The sequence below is a fragment of the Eleginops maclovinus genome, chromosome 12 (genome assembly GCF_036324505.1).
Source record: "Eleginops maclovinus isolate JMC-PN-2008 ecotype Puerto Natales chromosome 12, JC_Emac_rtc_rv5, whole genome shotgun sequence".
Taxonomy (NCBI): domain Eukaryota; kingdom Metazoa; phylum Chordata; class Actinopteri; order Perciformes; family Eleginopidae; genus Eleginops; species Eleginops maclovinus.
In genome coordinates, this window is record NC_086360.1 from 139,012 (window position 1) to 155,458 (window position 16,447).

Consider the following 16,447-nt stretch of genomic DNA (forward strand, 5'->3'; position numbering starts at 1 on the left):
ATAATACCAGCCATGATTCATAGCAGAGATTTTTCCGTTAATATTGAATATTTCAAGTAATATGTAAATAATGTAATATGAATCAACAACATGTCCATGCAGTGTGATCGTGTCAATCAGACTGAGCAGAGCAGTGCTATACACAATATACATACAGTGGGGCAAAAAAGTATTTAGTCAGCCACCAATTGTGCAAGTTCTCCCATTTAAAAAGATGAGAGAGGCCTGTAATTTTTATCATAGGTATACCTCAACTATGAGAGACAGAATGAGAAAAAAAATCCAGGAAATCACATTGTAGGATTTTTAATGAATTAATTGGTAAATTCCTCGGTAAAATAAGTATTTGGTCACCTACAAACAAGCAAGATTTCTGGCTCTCACAGACCTGTAACTTCTTCTTTAAGAGGCTCCTCTGTCCTCCACTCGTTACCTGTATTAATGGCACCTTTTTGAACTCGTTATCAGTATAAAAGACACCTATCCACAACCTCAAACAGTCATACTCCAAACTCCACTATGGCCAAGACCAAAGAGCTGTCAAAGGAGACCTGAGACAAAATTGTAGACCTGCACCAGGCTGGGAAAACTGAATCTGCAATAGGTAAGCAGCTTGGTGTGAAGAAATCAACTGTGGGAGTAATTATTAGAAAATGGAAGACATACAAGACCACTGCTAATCTCCCTCGATCTGGGGCTCCACACAAGATCTCACCCCGTGGGGTCAAAATGATCACAAGAACGGTGAGCAAAAATCCCAGAACCACACGGGGGGACCTAGTGAATGACCTGCAGAGAGCTGGGACCAAAGTAACAGAGGCTACCATCAGTAACACACTACGCCGCCAGGGACTTAAATCCTGCAGTTCAAGACGTGTCCCCCTGCTTAAGCCAGTACATGTCCAGGCCCGTCTGAAGTTTGCTAGAGGGCATTTGGATGATCCAGAAGAGGATTGGGAGAATGTCATATGGTCAGATGAAACCAAAATAGAACTTTTTGGTAAAAACTCAACTCGTCGTGTTTGGAGGAGAAAGAATGCAGAGTTGCATCCAAAGAACACCATACCTACTGTGAAGCATGGGGGTGGAAACATCATGCTTTGGGGCTGCTTTTCTGCAAAGGGACCAGGACGACTGATCCGTGTAAAGGAAAGAATGAATGGGGCCATGTATCGTGAGATTTTGAGTGAAAACCTCCTTCCATCAGCAAGGGCACTGAAGATGAAGCGTGGCTGGGTCTTTCAGCATGACAATGATCCCGAACACAGCGCCAGGGCAACGAAGGAGTGGCTTCGTAAGAAGCATTTCAAGGTCCTGGAGTGGCCTAGCCAGTCTCCAGATCTCAACCCCATAGAAAATCTTTGGAGGTAGTTGAAAGTCCGTGTTGCCCAGCGACAGCCCCAAAACATCACTGCTTTAGAGGAGATCTGCATGGAGGAATGGGCCAAAATACCAGCAACAGTGTGTGAAAACCTTGTGAAGACTTACAGAAAACGTTTGACCTCTGTCATTGCCAACAAAGGGTATATAACAAAGTATTGAGATGAACTTTTGTTATTGACCAAATACTTATTTTCCACAATCATTTGAAAATAAATCCTTTAAAAATCCTACAATGTGATTTCCTGGATTGTTTTTCCCCATTCTGTCTCTCATAGTTGAGGTATACCTATGATAAAAATTACAGGCCTCTCTCATCTTTTTAAATGGGAGAACTTGCACAATTGGTGGCTGACTAAATACTTTTTTGCCCCACTGTATACATTTCAACTTTTTTCTCCGTGTTATCCAGGGGGTGTGCACCGCTGCTCCGTAGATTATTTTCTGTCAAGTGACCATTGTATGTCAAACAACAGAGACACTGTTCAATCATAGGCTAGCCACAAACCAAACATTGTGTACCCGGTGTTGTGTACCGTAGTCTCCCTCTTCAGTGCCAGTGAATGGATATGATAGGAATATGCAGCAGTGGCAAACTTTGTAGAAGATGCTTTTCTGGTCTGACTTTGACTCTGCTTCCACATGCAGAGAAGGAAGAGCATAGTCCAAATGGTGTAAATATTGCCTTAACAAAGTGTGGTTTTGCCACATCTCCATAGTGACCCTTTGTGCATACAAGAGGCAACAACAGCAGAACTGGCTTAAGTATACTACTGAATAACTCACTGTCTGAATTTAGTTTTCACCCCTTGTTGTCTTAACTGTCTGTTCCCATGTTACACTTGAAAAGAAATAATCCTCACATCATACCTAACCTCGTGTGTCTCTGCAGGCAAAGCCCAGCAGGCTGCACTGTTCCCACTGTGACGAGACCTGGAGCCTTCCCCAGAACGGAGCCATCAAGCTGTACAAGGAGCTGCGCTGTCCGCTGGACGAGTTTGAGCTGGTGCTGTGGACCTCAGGGGCCCGGGGCAAGAGCTACCCCTTGTGCCCGTACTGCTTCAGCAACCCGCCTTTCAGGGACATGAAGAAAGGTAGGACTCCCCCGTGTCCTGCTTAACTCTCGGTCCCTGCTCTGGTTGTTGTGGAGCCTTGTGACCCTGGCTCTAACACTAGTGAGTCAAAACGGCTTTGTACAAGTTTCTCAGATAATTATGAATTACAGTGAAACATTATGATATTCAAGCAACTTTTTAAGGTCCTTTTATGAAGAAGTAGTGGAAGTCTTGTCATGTTAAGTGCAAAGTTATTTTCACTGCTAATATTTTTCCTCAGGTGGAGCTGAACTGCAGAATCTTTCCTTACTGGCAGGGTGTAGCTGGTCATCAGTACTGGAGTTTACGGCATTATTAGCTGAGTTTGTAATGAATCAGGAGCTGAAAGTCAATGGAATGCAGTGGCTTTTTTTTGTCCTCTGAAATTCTGACCTTTTTTCTTCAGGTATGGGATGTAATGAATGTACCCATCCGTCCTGTCAGCACTCTCTAAACTCTTTGGGCATTGGACAGTGTGTGGAGTGTGATGGTGGGATTCTGGTGCTGGATCCCACTTCTGGACCAAAATGGAGGATGGCCTGTAATAAATGCAACGTGGTGGTGCACTTCTTTGAACATGCACACAGAGTGCAGGTAAGGAAAACTGACACGCGTCTTGTCAAGATTGAATTTAAATGGCAAAATGTCTCACACAATGCAAAAGCACTTAGTGATTTAAATATAGTCCACACCAAGCATGTGAGCAGCTGATTAATGCAAAGTATTTATTCACAAGCTGTATTTAAGCCTTTTAATGTCAAATTATTTGCAGTTTAAATGTTTCTCTTCATGTGTGATTAGGTTTTGCATTACATTGTTTTTGTTATGGTAAATACCAGAGGACATAACCCAAACATCTGATGTGGTAATCAGTCTTTCGACACTTCTGCCTTCACAACTCTTTGTATGGCTCTCTGCCCTAGGTCGATTGGTTTGAAACAAGGACATATTTAAATAGGCTTAAAGATATAAAAGTTCCCTTTTTATAATGACTAAATAATATCCTACTACAGTTTTATATCTGCGTGAGTTTCATATCTATCAAACCCCCTCACCCCTCACAGGTTGCTCAGGAGAGCTGCGAGGCCTGCGATGCCTCTCTGGTCGCAGTCGACTTCAACAAGACTCGCACGCCACTTCCTGCCGACGAGACCCAACACACTGGCTGTGTGTTCTGTGATCCAGTCTTCCAGGATCTGGTGGAGCTCAAACATGCCACAATGAGGTATCGCGGTGGGGGTGCGAGACGAGGAGGACGGGGACGTGGAAGGGGACGCCGTGGCAATCCTAAAAAACCTAAAGACAAAATGGCGGCCTTGGCTGCATACTTTGTGTAGTGTCTGTGTATAATGCATACTGTTATTTGCTTGACACACAGTATGAAGATGCATATGTCAGTAAATGAACTTTTATATGTGTATTTGATTACACTGAAATAAAACATGTACAAAAAATGTGTGTGCGGTAAGTGTTTCCCCCCATCATTAAAAAGGGTTGTTAAGCAATATCAACTTTAAGTACTGTTTTCAGGGCAACTTCCCAGAAAAATGATGTCCACATAGATCAGCCAGGCAGGCTTACACACTATGAGACAACATGGTTACGTGAACTTTTCTCATGCTATCTGTAAAACATAATCATTTAATTTTTACAGAAATACAAATGTTAAAGGGGGAAATTTGTCGTCATCTTACATTGCGGTTGCAGATTACAATCAACTACAGTGTTTGCCCCCTTTCTGATTTCTTATTTTTTGTATGTTTGTCACAATTAAATGTTTCAGATCATCAAACACATTTTAATATTAGACAAAGATAACACAAGTAAACACAAAATGCAGTTGCTGTTTTTTGAGTCCCAAAGCTCTAGAAATGGATTTATAACCTTTTCCAGAATGATAGATCTCAATTACTTTTCCCTTAATAAGAAACACAATTTAAAAACTGCATGTTGTGTTTGGTTGTGTTATCTTTGTCTAATATTTAAATTTGTTTGATCTGAAACATTAAATTGTGACACACATGCAAGAAAATAAGAAATCAGGAAGGGGGCAAACAGTTTTGCACACCACTGTAAATCCCCCGTGGCTCAGCTCGGTAAATTTGGGCCAAAATATTTGATCATTCAAAAGAATAAAATGTTTTTGAAAGTTTTGATCCTGAACTATAAAAAATGTAATTATGTTTTCAAACTAAAAATAAGTATTTTAAAACTGTATCCAGGTTGAATTTTATTATGATTTCACTTTTATTTATATTTTGACATTTTAATCGTTTTTTTTTTTTTTTTTGTGCCATTAGATTCTGAGCCTTTTCTTTTAGGTTTGAAATCCTTTCTTTCCCTTTATGGTCCCATGTACACATGTTATGCCTTGTCTAAATGTTGGCATGGCCCTTTAAATCTCCAGCGGAAGCAGACTTGTGGGAGGGGCTGCGTACGGAAACCCGGAAGCCTGCCGGAAACGGCTCCACCACACCTTACAGCTACTGATAGTGATACTAGCACCAGTTATTCAACACCACGTCTTCCAGCAGGTTAGTGTGTGTGAACTTTTCTTTAACTCGCTCTGTCCCTTAGGCGTGACTGTGCTAAAAAATAATTAAATGTTTCAGGCTGGTTCAATTTAGCATTAACAAACTGCACCCTACTGGTCGGGAATATTTCTAAAGTAATGTAGCCAATAATAATAATGTATATAATTTAATGTAGCCTAATGTTCTACTGCTGAGTGCATGTCAGTGTGCACGCGAACAGTGTCGTCCACACTAGGGAAAATAACAGCACGTAAACTCACGTTACTTCTGGGAAAGCGTAGTAGACAACATGCCAAACCGCGTAGATTGCGAGCACGTGCCTCTAGTGATGTTGTTTACACACACAGTTCACTCACACACACAGGACTGATGCATTTACACACACAGTAAGAACAGACATACACACTGAAACAGCCTTAAAATCACTCATTAAAGAAACACAATTCCTTAACTTCATAGCAGTTGTAAAGTGTACATAAAAGTGTATCTGTATCCGTGTAGAAGAAAAACGCAACAAAACTGTATTGTTTCACTGAGCTAGCGTTAAAATCACAAAGTGCCTTTAGCAGTCACATTCTTAAAGAACATCTGTTTCGACGAAGTACTTCAGACTGATGCATGCACACACACACACCACAGGGCTGATGCATGGCCCTTTATACACAGGGCTGTGGTGGTGAAGTCCGTAGGGACTTGGCTTGGGAACCGGAAGGCAGCCAACTGCTGCTCACACTAGGATAGGTCAGATGTAAAATGTGTTTCCCCTCTGTGGGACCATTAAGGGTTCCTTCTTCAACACATACGATAGCTCTACATGTCCGCTGCACATTGTAAGTTGTTCGGTTTATTGTTTTGAAAGTATGTTTTTGAGTCGATCGAGGAACCGTGTTGTTAACCGCCTACAAGCTGCTGCTTGCTGTGTCATTGAGCCCCAACCCCCATCACCACTGCGCTCTCTGCCTTTTAAGGTCTCCACGGTTAACTGTGGCCCCCCTCAGAGCTTACTGCAGTCAGTTGGATGGAGGAGGCGGCCAGGTGCTTCCTGGGGAGGTTTGTGGAGGAGTTCCCAGCTGCTCTGGAGGCAGGCAGTGCGCTGCCCGTCACCCCCCTGAGCAGCACAGCCTGTCTGGAGGAGCTGCATGGAGAGAGCCTGGAGCTGGGCCTGAGGCTTCTGGCTGCCAGGTATGACAACACGCTTGTATGAGAAACATATACGTATCAAAATAAAACATTCTGTTGAACGTCAATTTTTATTTTTACTTTAACCTATTATTTGTAGGTTGTTATTATATGTAATAGCCTATATTGGTGCTATTACCTGTCTGCCAATCTTGTGTGTGTGGCTGCATTCTTCACATTCCCAACAGTTCTGCTCCTGCCCTGCTCATTCAGGGTTTCAGCCTAGAAGCAGGGTAGACTATTAAACTAGTGAGAATGAGCCTTTTTTTTGTCTCATTCCTTATTTACTTGCACCTCGAAATGTTTTAGCAAACATTTGTAAAGCAAGAACAAGAACCATTGGACTGTTTGTTCTTGCTTTTGCTCATGTCTGTCTTCAGAAGTATACTCTGCCAAGACTTCATATCCCGTCTGAAGAAACACTATTGTTATCCCCATTTCCTATTTCCTACGCCCAGTGTTGTTCTGCAACAAGAATGCAATTCTGTAAAGGAGAAGGGAGAGTTTCTGTTTGGATGTCGACAAAATACCCACCATGCATCCCTGCCTGTCTCTGTGTGTTCAGGGGGGCTCCTGCAGGCCTCAGTGCCCTCCTCTGCCAGACAGCGCTGTCCCAGGTATTGCAGGATGACCTTTCACCTTTTCACTGCCCCCAGGAGGCTGAGGACCACCCAGAGGAGGAACAGCCAGTCGTCTGTGGGTTTGATTTGATGCTCATTTTGGAGGCTGCAGTTTGTGGTGCTGTTGAAACGTACTGTTATATTGAAGTGTTTCTCTAATGGGGATTTCCCGGGACTAGAGATGCGCTAATGTCAGGGTTCTCCTACTATGTTTAGAGTAAACATTTGTTCTTGTTGTTTCTCCTTTTGTGCCATGAAAACAAGAATCTTTTTTTAAACAAAAAAATGGAGTGTTTTTACAGCCCTTCATAACACCAGAACACAATCTTAAAATAACTTTTAAAGGATCTCTCTTTCCTCTGCTGTACTTTTACATTCAACCTATTGAAGAGATTTCAAGTTCCAACAGTCAGTGTTTTGATTCTCCTTGTCCATCATGATACATACTACCTGTAACTATTTTATAATAATAAATACATGTACAGTATCTCACAAAAGTGAGTACACCCCTCACATTTTTGTAAATATTGTATTATATCTTTTCATGGGACAACACTGAAGATATGACACTCTGATACAATGTAAAGTAGTCAGCTTGTATAACAGTGTACATTTGCTGTGCCCTCAAAATAACTCAACACACAGCCAATAATGTCTAAACTGCTGGCAACAAAAGTGAGTACACCCCTAAGTGAAAAAATGGCCAAATTGTGCCCAATTAGCCATTCCCCTCCCCGGTGTCATGTGACTCGTTAGGGTTCTAAGGTCTCAGGTGTGAATGGGGAGCAGGTGTTTTACATTTGGTGTTATCGCTCTCACCCTCTCTCATACTGCTCACTGCAAGTTCAACATAGCACCTCATGGCAAAGAACTCTCTAAGGATCTGAAAAATGGAATTGTGGCTCTACATAAAGATGGCCTAGTTTATAAGAAGATTGCCAACACCCTGAAACTGAGCTGCAGCATGGTGGCCAAGACCATACAGTGGTTTAACAGGACAGGTTCCACTCAGAACAGGCCTCGCCATGGTCGACCGAAGAGGTTGAGTGCACATGCTCAGCGTCATATCCAGAGGTTGTCTCGTGAAAATAGACGTATGACTGCTGCCAGCATTGCTGCAGAGGTTAAAGGGGTGGGGGGGTCAGTCTGTCAGTGCTTAGACCATACGCCGCACACTGTATCAAATTGGTCTGCATGGCTGTCGTTCCAGAAAGAAGCCTTTCCTAAGGATGATGCACAAGAAAGCCTGCAAACAGTTTGCTGAAGACAAGCAGACTAAGGACATGGATTACTGGAACCATGTCCTGTGGTCTGATGAGACCAAGGTAAACTTATTTGGTTCAGATGGTGTCAAGCGTGTGTGGCGGCAACCAGGTGAGAAGTACAAACACAAGTGTGTCTTGCCTACAGTCAAGCATGGTGGTGGGAGTGTCATGGTTTGGGGCTGCATGAGTGCTGCCGGCTGTGGGGAGCTACAGTTCATTGAGGGAACCATGAGTGCCATCATGAACTGTGACATACTGAAGCAGAGCATGATCCCCTCCCTTTCGGAAACTGGGCCGCAGGGCGGTATTCCAACATAACGACCCCAAACACACCTCCAAGATGACCACTGCCTTGCTAAAGAAACTGAGGGTGAAGGTCATGGGCTGGTGAAGCATGTCTCCAGACCTAAACCCTATTTAGCATCTGTGGGGCATCGTCAAACGGAAGGTGGAGGAGCGCACGGTCTCTCACATCCACCAGCTCCATGTCATCATGGAGGAGTGGAAGAGGATTCCAGTGGCAACCTGTGAAGCTCTAGTGAACTCTATGCCCAAGAGAGTTAGGCAGCTCTGGAAAATAATGGTGGCCTCACAAAATATTGACACTCTTTGCGCACAATCTGGCCATTTTCACTTAGGGGTGTACTCACGTTTGTTGCCAGCGGTTTAGACATTAATGGCTGTGTGTTGAGTTATTTTGAGGGCACATTAAATTTAAACTGTTATATAGGCTGCACACTGACTACTTTACGTTGTATCAAATTGTCATATCTTCAGTGTTGTCCCATGAAAAGACATAATACAATATTTACAAAAAATGTGAGAGGTGTACTCACTTTTGTGAGATACTGTATTTATTAGCATTACATTTCTATTCATTCAATTGAAATAGTTAGTTTATGCGTTAGTTTTTGGAGAATAAAGATGAACAGAGACTGCGTGTTCACTCTTAGTTTGAACAGCTGGCAGATGAGGAATTATTTTTTCTCTACAGTAACAATGAAAACAGTGTGCCTTAAACAGTTGAATATGTTGTTTGCTCAGACAGACCACTTCCCGGGCCGTGTGAGTTTTGAATTTATTGATCCTGAAAACACTCACCTTACGCCCCCGCAGCTGCAGCTCCTCACTCAATCATACTTTTCTTTATTATTGTTTGCATAATGTTCTTTTATTAGGAAGTTAAAAAGGTCAATTATTCCTCAACTGTTTATGTTGCTGCAAAACAACTTCCTTCAAACAACCGTTTTTATTCAGGTTCCTCAGCAATAGAGTGATCAAGACCTCATTGCGACACGTCATATTAATTTCTTAATTTATCCTCCCCAAACACTCTTTCTAATTTAATAACCCTGATTTTCCCTATGCTACCTGCATTACGGTATAAATGGAGTCCTTGAACAGCTGCTCTTGTGTTTGCTTCTCCATCATCTGTCATGTATTGTATTATATTTCCAGTAGCGGATATGAAAGCCATGAGACTGTGATTGATTTATGTTTTTTAGTTGTATCTTCCCTCCAGTGCTTCAGTCAGAGGCAGTCCAACGTCTTTTCCTCAACAAACTTATAAGTGTGGCGCTGGCGTGGCATCAAAACCTCCCCGAGCCCCCCCCCTCCCATGCCCGCTTCCTCCACTGCTCTGTCCATGCTATCAAGAACACGAGGAGGAAGATGGAGGACAAACACCTGGCCCTGGCTGAGTTCAACCAGCTGTTTGGTTTCAAGGTACGAGACCTTCAATGCAAATCAATAAATAAATACATTCTTCATGGTTTATTAAAAAAATAAACGTATACTATGAATACTATTTTTATATCCAGGACAGAGAGCAATGTGCCTACTACGCTGTGTTTGACGGCCACGGAGGGGTGGACGCTGCTACCTACGCTGCCACGCACCTCCATGTGGTTCTGAGTCAACAGGACACCCTGCAGAGTGACCCAGCCACTGCCCTGAAGCGAGCCTTCACACACACAGACCACATGTTCAGGGGCAAAGCCAAGAGAGAGGTAACCTACGCTTATAGCTCCTCTTTGAATTGCTTTCATTCTTATCAGTTGGGTATGTCTCTTATTATTTTATTCATCAATATTTTTTCCTGTCGGAGCTGCCGTTACATCTTTAGATCCCTTTGGGAGTGATATATATATATTATAAATAATGTTTTATTATAAATGTTTATAAACAATGCTTATAATAAACATTGTTTATAAACATTGTTTATTAATAAACATTTTTTATTTATTACAATGCAATCATATTTGTCCACTCACAAAACAAGTGAAATATGGTACATTTAGAATAGATAAAAAATGGGATGGGCAATCATGCGATTAATCGCGATTAAATATTTGAATGGATTGACAGCCCTGCTATAAATCAGTGCAAAAAAATATCCATAAATCTTGTTATGTGGTTGTGATATTGAACTTCCTTTTCTATCCATCTGCGTCATTTTCCATACAACAATTATGATAACAATGTCTTTGTTGCACCATAACGGTTTCCACTTGTGTTCACATAAAGCCACCTCTCTTTATCCAACATGTGTAGGCAGTGTGGAGGCGAGGACCCACCTCTGCATGCTGAGTCTCTCTCCTGCTATGAGATAATGTGTGTGTTGTGTGTGTTGTTAGCGTCTGCGGAGCGGCACTACAGGCGTGGCCGTGCTGATCCTGGGACAGCAGCTGACTGTGGCCTGGCTGGGAGACTCTCAGGCTACACTGGTCAGAAAGGGACAAGCTGTTACGCTCATGGAGCCCCATAAACCAGACAGAGAGGTGTGGGAATGATGCACACACACACACACATACACACACACACACACACACACACACACACACGTACACACACGTTCAGTTCTCTGAGTGTTAACTCCCCAACCGGGAACGTCAGGAAACATCACATGATGAATTCACAGGGATATAACAGAATGAAGTTCTGAGGCACATGGAGTCTAGAAGAGAGATTAGACCTCATCTCTGTATAGAATTGGGGCTGATTGTCTGATTATTTTGCAATAGATGTTCAGATGCACCTCGTTTATTTTGTCAAAATGATGTGGAGGGGGATGTTTAAGATGCTGTTAGAGTCTAACAGCATCTTAAACCTTGATAGATGATCCATTGAGCATTGGACAGCTCCGAAGTCTTGAGGTCTCTTTTGTCCTGTCCTCCCCAGGATGAGAAACAGAGGATTGAGGATCTCGGTGGCTGTGTCACCTTTATGGGTTGCTGGCGTGTGAATGGAACCTATGCTGTATCCAGAGCTATAGGTGAGTCAGAAAAATTGCATTCAGGTTAATATTATATTAGCCAGTCTGTATGAATAGGAATAATAACACATGTTCTGCAGACAATGGCTCCCTCTTGTGGACACTTTGGAAATCTGTAAATTACACTATAAATTCATCAAAATGGGTCATTATTGACACTGATTAATCTTTAGCAAAGAAAGTAAGATAAGCTCTCAGGCCTGGAGTCTGTCTGAGGAGGTGCAGCTGTGTTTAGCTGAAGCTGTCCAACCAATCCACATCCCTCCTGCAGGTGACTTTGACCAGAAGCCCTACGTGTCCGGAGAGGCTGACAGCTTTACCACCCAGCTGAGTGGGGATGAGGACTATGTGCTGCTGGCGTGCGATGGCTTTTTTGATGCAGTACAACCTTCAGAAGTCCCACAACTAGTCCTAGATGCTCTCAGGCAGTCTGAGGACCCTGAGGGTGGGCGAGACGCTCCGCTGGAACGATCTGAGGAGACTGTGGGTGCGAGAGTGGCTCAGCAGCTGGTGGCCCACGCTAAGGCAGCGGGCTCTAGTGACAACATCACCGTGATGCTCGTGTTCCTGTGCCCACCAGAGCAACTGCTGGTTCAGAACTCCATCACTGGACCGGCACTTTCCTCCACAGTATCTGTCGGACATCCTGCAGACTGACAGAGCTTATTACAAAAACACAGCAAGGTTGAGTCACTCTTTGTCCTGCTTTACAAGATAGTTTGAATATATATACAGCTCTGGAAAAAATTAAAAGACCACTGCAGCATTATCAATTTCTCTTGCTTGACTATTTATAGGCATGTATTTTTTTGATTGTATTCTATAAACTACTGACAACCTTTCTCTGTGTTGGAATTCAACAGACACTGGAATAGATTGGCTTTCATAGATGAAGTGATTAAGATTTAAGAAAAATGTGGAATGGTCTCTTGATTTCTTCCAGAGATGTATGTGTTGAGTGACGAAGGGCAAGTTTCCAGCAGCCAGACATCCATGCTAGGTTAGGGTTCCGTGGAGGAGAGGCAGATGGCTCCTTCATCAGTAAAGGTTGTTAACTCCTGGTATTAGGGAAAATAATAATAAGAGGAATATAGTAAAAAAAAATTAGAATATGGTCAAACTTACAGTATATGTGCAAATGACTGTTCTCCACTGTTTTCCACATTTCTTCTTTGTGTCATATCAACTTTATACTAAACTCAGACGTAATGAAGTTAATGTTCGAATGTATTCTCAACATTTAAACTCTTTTCTTAACATCTGTTACATGCTACTAATGCAAAAAAAAGAAGCTATTTTCCCCCTCCCATTGTTTTCATTTAGTGTATACCTGGCCCTGATACCCTCTCCTAAGTGTGTGTGAGTGTTATTATGGTCAGCAAAAGGTCAGCTCAAAGCACAGGAATGCACATGAGTCAGAGGTGTATGACTTTTTTTTTGTTGTCCTTATTTTCTGTATTTCTGTTGTTGGTCAATATCAAATGTTCTATGTGCATTAACCATATGTTTTTTTTTTTTGTTTGAAATGTACCTTTTGGTTCACTCACAATCTTTGAGCGCCTGTTTTGAAAAGGTAGGAGTGGATTCACACTGACATCATTTTGATGACTTTACATTTCTGCTTCAGTGGATACTTTTATTGGTGCATGCAGGACAGTGAATCCAGAAAAGTGCTATTGTGAACTTCAGGCTCGTAACGCCCATCATCCTTGAGGAAATGATACCAGTATATGTATTATGCCAAGTTGTACTCTTCTGCTGTGAGTATTTAGAAAAAAACTTGTATTTATTCAGTAGACTTTGTAACTGGCCCCAGCTGTATTATTTGGGAATAGTTAAATGGTTTGTTTTGAATCAAAGTGACATATACAACTAAATACATGCTGAGGTAAAGAAGTATCAACTCATTTACTAAATCACACCCTTTTGGCTCCTGTGTATTTACACTGTTTAACCGTTCTTTGTCATGTCTGATATTTCTGTTAGGATTTGAGATGTAATATAGTGTATTTCTAAAAAGAAGATTTTACATACTATTTAATATTTTACACCAACGTGAATAAATCTAAATCCTTTCAAAGGAGCTGATGTGTTCTTTTGTGCTAAAGGTGCAGTAAGCTCAAGAACATGCAAGTGAAGAATCTGCAAAAGAACATGTCGGACATGCTGGGTATATGAGTGAGCTTTAACCTTCAGCCTGGTCTCCTGTAGGATGCTTTTCTCACCTCAACCCCGTAATGCATAATCAATAATATGCATCTTTTTTTTTCAGGACTAACTAAGCCATGACAAGGATCTACCATGAATGTATACAAAGTAATGTAACCACGAAGACAACAAAAAACAAAAAGGAAATATAATCTCACAGAAATGTATTCAAAGCAAACAGAGCAATATGTGTGATGCCTTTGGGCTTTTAACACATCAAAAACATCTGAGATATTTTACAGTAAAGTCCTGACCTCCTTCCATTTGTTTGTTATTTTTACAAATGTGAGCTTTGATAACTTTACATACAGCAGATACGGTCTGCAACGAGACAGGGCCACAGCTCCCTCCGAACACATCCAGGGGTCACACTGACTGTCTTGCCTGCACCTGCTGCACTTTACAAAGCTGTTCATACATAAACAGTCATCCTGTCTGCTTTCATTTCATGAATTTATAATCCTCAACAGGATCAATACTCTCTTGATCATTTATCATATCTGCTTTGCAGATCTAGTTTAAGGGCTTCTTCTCTTGATGGTATTTTTGGGTAAGTAAATAAATAAATGGGGGTCTCACTAAATCAGCTGTTTTCAAGCTGTAATAAAAAAAACTAAAATAACATGGCTGGAAAAGTCATCAGTCCCCTGATTTAATATATGGCCTCCTTTTGTTGCAATTACAGCCATCAATACACTGCTCCCAAAAAGTAAAGGAACTCTTTGAAAACACATCAGATCTCAGAGGGGGAAAGAATCATGCTGGATATCTATTCTGATAGGGACTGGGTAATGGATTAGGAACTGTTGTGTTCTAGAATTTCTCTACAAGGCAAGGCGTCCAAACGAAGTAGTAAGGTTACAATAAAGCTGATTTATTATATTTATTCATAATATATATTTTTGAGTGTGGTGCTTGTTGGTTTCTTTTTGGAGCACAGGCAGAGTCCTCGCCTTTTGGATCCACGAGTTCCGGGTGTCCAGCCTGTCATCTAATCCTCCTCTACTCTGTCATATCTTTCTGTCACGTGCAGTATCCAGTGCCTGGCACCACTATCTTCTTCTGGCCCTCTGTCGGGCCTCTCTGCCTTCTCCCACAATTGTGGAATGTGCAGTTAGTGTTCACTGAGAATAAAATTGCAGAATGCAGTTCCTTTCTTATGTTTAGCCCACCATTAACTCTTTCTTATCTTCATAGTTTAAAACCCTCTCTGGTAGTATTTATACATAAACATGTCTTTATGAGCAAGCAATACAAATTCAATAATATCCCACAGAATAAAAGGACGCCACTTTGTTTAATGGAAATGAAAATTATCAACCTACACAGGGCTGAATTCAAAGACACCCCGCAAATCAAAGTGAGAAAGTGATGCTGCAGACCGGTCCATTCTGCTGAAATTCTCCCCCCCCCCAATTTGTACTTCTGCTCTTTCGGTTTCCCGTTTCAGAAGCAACTCATAGCTGTCACCATCCTTGTTTGTAGCCAAGGAACGTTTGTGTTTTCTTGAAGGAAGGTCTTGGACTGTCTCCCTTACTTCCACTGGGGATCTATCTTCCTCCTCAATCACTGGAGTCAGGTCCAGCACAAACATTTCCTCTGCAGGAGAATTTTGCTCGCATTCTTCTGAAGTCATAGTCTCTGTAATTGTGGGCTCTCCATCTGCTTCTATGCCTTCAATGCCATTCAGAGCCTCTGATTTTTCTCCTCCTATTACATCAAGGACCATATCAGTGAATTCCCCCCTTTTATATGGCTTGTTACCTGTTTGGGTTTTTTTGGCTTCAGCAAGGTCTTTAGTTGCCTTGGCCCTAAGGTTCTTCCATCGCAACATTACTTGTTTTATGGGGCTCTTCTGGCCAGACCCAGTGGCATTGACATGATTGGTAATGTCCTCCCAAATGTTCTCTTTTACTGTCTTGGTTACTTCTCCACCCTTTTCAGAGCTGAAACCTCCTACTATCGATCCAAAATTGCCCCGAACACCCTCCAGCATTGCACAAGTTTCTGCCACAGTGAAATTAGGCCCTTTTGAGTCCGTGGTACCAACTCTTTGGTGTAGCCAACACTGACCGTATAAGCCTTGAGCATGATTGCTTTGGCTTGTGCTCAATTAGGCTTACACCACTCAGCTTGTTGCTGGTTAATGGGTGAGACCATTTAAACACATCATGTCTTTGCACCCATTTCTGCTAGCATACAGAGGCATCCACATGGCGGGTATTGTTCATCGTTACCGTAGGAGAAGGTACCGTGACAGGGTGTATGCAGAACCGCCAAACCACTTCAGCAATACACATCAGAAGAACTGTATGCACGTTTTCGTTTTGGGAGAGATGACAACTCCAATACCAAACCCAAAGGAGTCATGCTTTATCCGTGGAGGAACAGTGCTTAATCGCTCTGCGCTTTTACACATGTGGGATTTTCCACCAAGTAATTGGTGACAATATGGGAGTGAGAAAATCAACTGTGAGTAATGTGGTGAAGGCTGTGTCAGTAGCACTGGGCAGTCTGATCAATGAATTTGTTTCCTTTCCCAAGGATGACCAGACAGCTCAGACTAAGCACAAGTTTTTTCAAATGGGGAACATGCCTAGCACAATTGGTGCTATTGATTGCATTCGTGTCCATATCCAAGCACCTTGTGAAAGGGAATGGGAGTATGTCAATCGAAAGGGGAGGCACAGCATCAACATCCAACTTGTGGGCAACGCTGACTTCATAATCACAAACTGTGTTGTGAAATGGCCAGGTTCTGTTCATGGTGCACGCATTCTAAGAGAGAGTGCACTATACAGAGAGTTTCAATCCCACCGACCAAATGGCATACTATTGGGAGATAGCGCATATCCACTCCTACCATGGCTAATGGCCCCTTTTTCAGTTGCAA

At 42.2% G+C, this 16,447-nt stretch overlaps 2 protein-coding genes across 7 annotated transcripts in view; both read left to right on the plus strand.

Annotated features, from left to right (window-relative positions):
* Positions 1 to 3,922, plus strand: part of top3b (DNA topoisomerase III beta) — a 32,894-nt gene extending 28,972 nt beyond the window's left edge. Inside the window, exons 16-18 of one of the 4 annotated variants that reach the window (XR_010166994.1) lie at positions 2,273 to 2,474; positions 2,716 to 3,068; positions 3,539 to 3,558. Coding sequence is in view for 1 of the 4 variants with exons in the window: in XM_063897769.1 (XP_063753839.1) it covers positions 2,273 to 2,474; positions 2,881 to 3,068; positions 3,539 to 3,811 (663 nt within the window). In the remaining 3 variants the exon portion in view is untranslated. Of the gene's footprint in view, positions 1 to 2,272; positions 2,556 to 2,715; positions 3,069 to 3,538 lie in introns of those variants that run through there. The other 3 variants (XM_063897769.1, XR_010166995.1, XR_010166996.1) reach the window with 3 other exon arrangements.
* Positions 3,923 to 4,907: 985 nt separating this feature from the next.
* Positions 4,908 to 13,817, plus strand: ppm1f (protein phosphatase, Mg2+/Mn2+ dependent, 1F). 3 transcript variants are annotated; one of them, XR_010167002.1, is made up of 9 exons: positions 4,908 to 5,008; positions 5,977 to 6,190; positions 6,753 to 6,883; positions 9,595 to 9,797; positions 9,893 to 10,081; positions 10,709 to 10,852; positions 11,253 to 11,346; positions 11,618 to 13,516; positions 13,619 to 13,817. XR_010167002.1 is itself a non-coding variant. In XM_063897835.1 (8 exons), exons 2-8 carry the CDS (start codon positions 6,027 to 6,029, stop codon positions 12,001 to 12,003), a joined length of 1,311 nt encoding a protein of 436 aa, XP_063753905.1. In that variant the 5' UTR covers positions 4,908 to 5,008; positions 5,977 to 6,026; the 3' UTR covers positions 12,004 to 13,817. The 3 variants fall into 3 exon arrangements, 2 of the variants coding, with proteins under 2 accessions (XP_063753905.1, XP_063753906.1); XM_063897835.1 differs by having other exon boundaries at positions 11,618 to 13,817; XM_063897836.1 differs by lacking the exon at positions 4,908 to 5,008 and adding an exon at positions 5,675 to 5,838 and having other exon boundaries at positions 11,618 to 13,817.
* Positions 13,818 to 16,447: the final 2,630 nt, after the last annotated feature.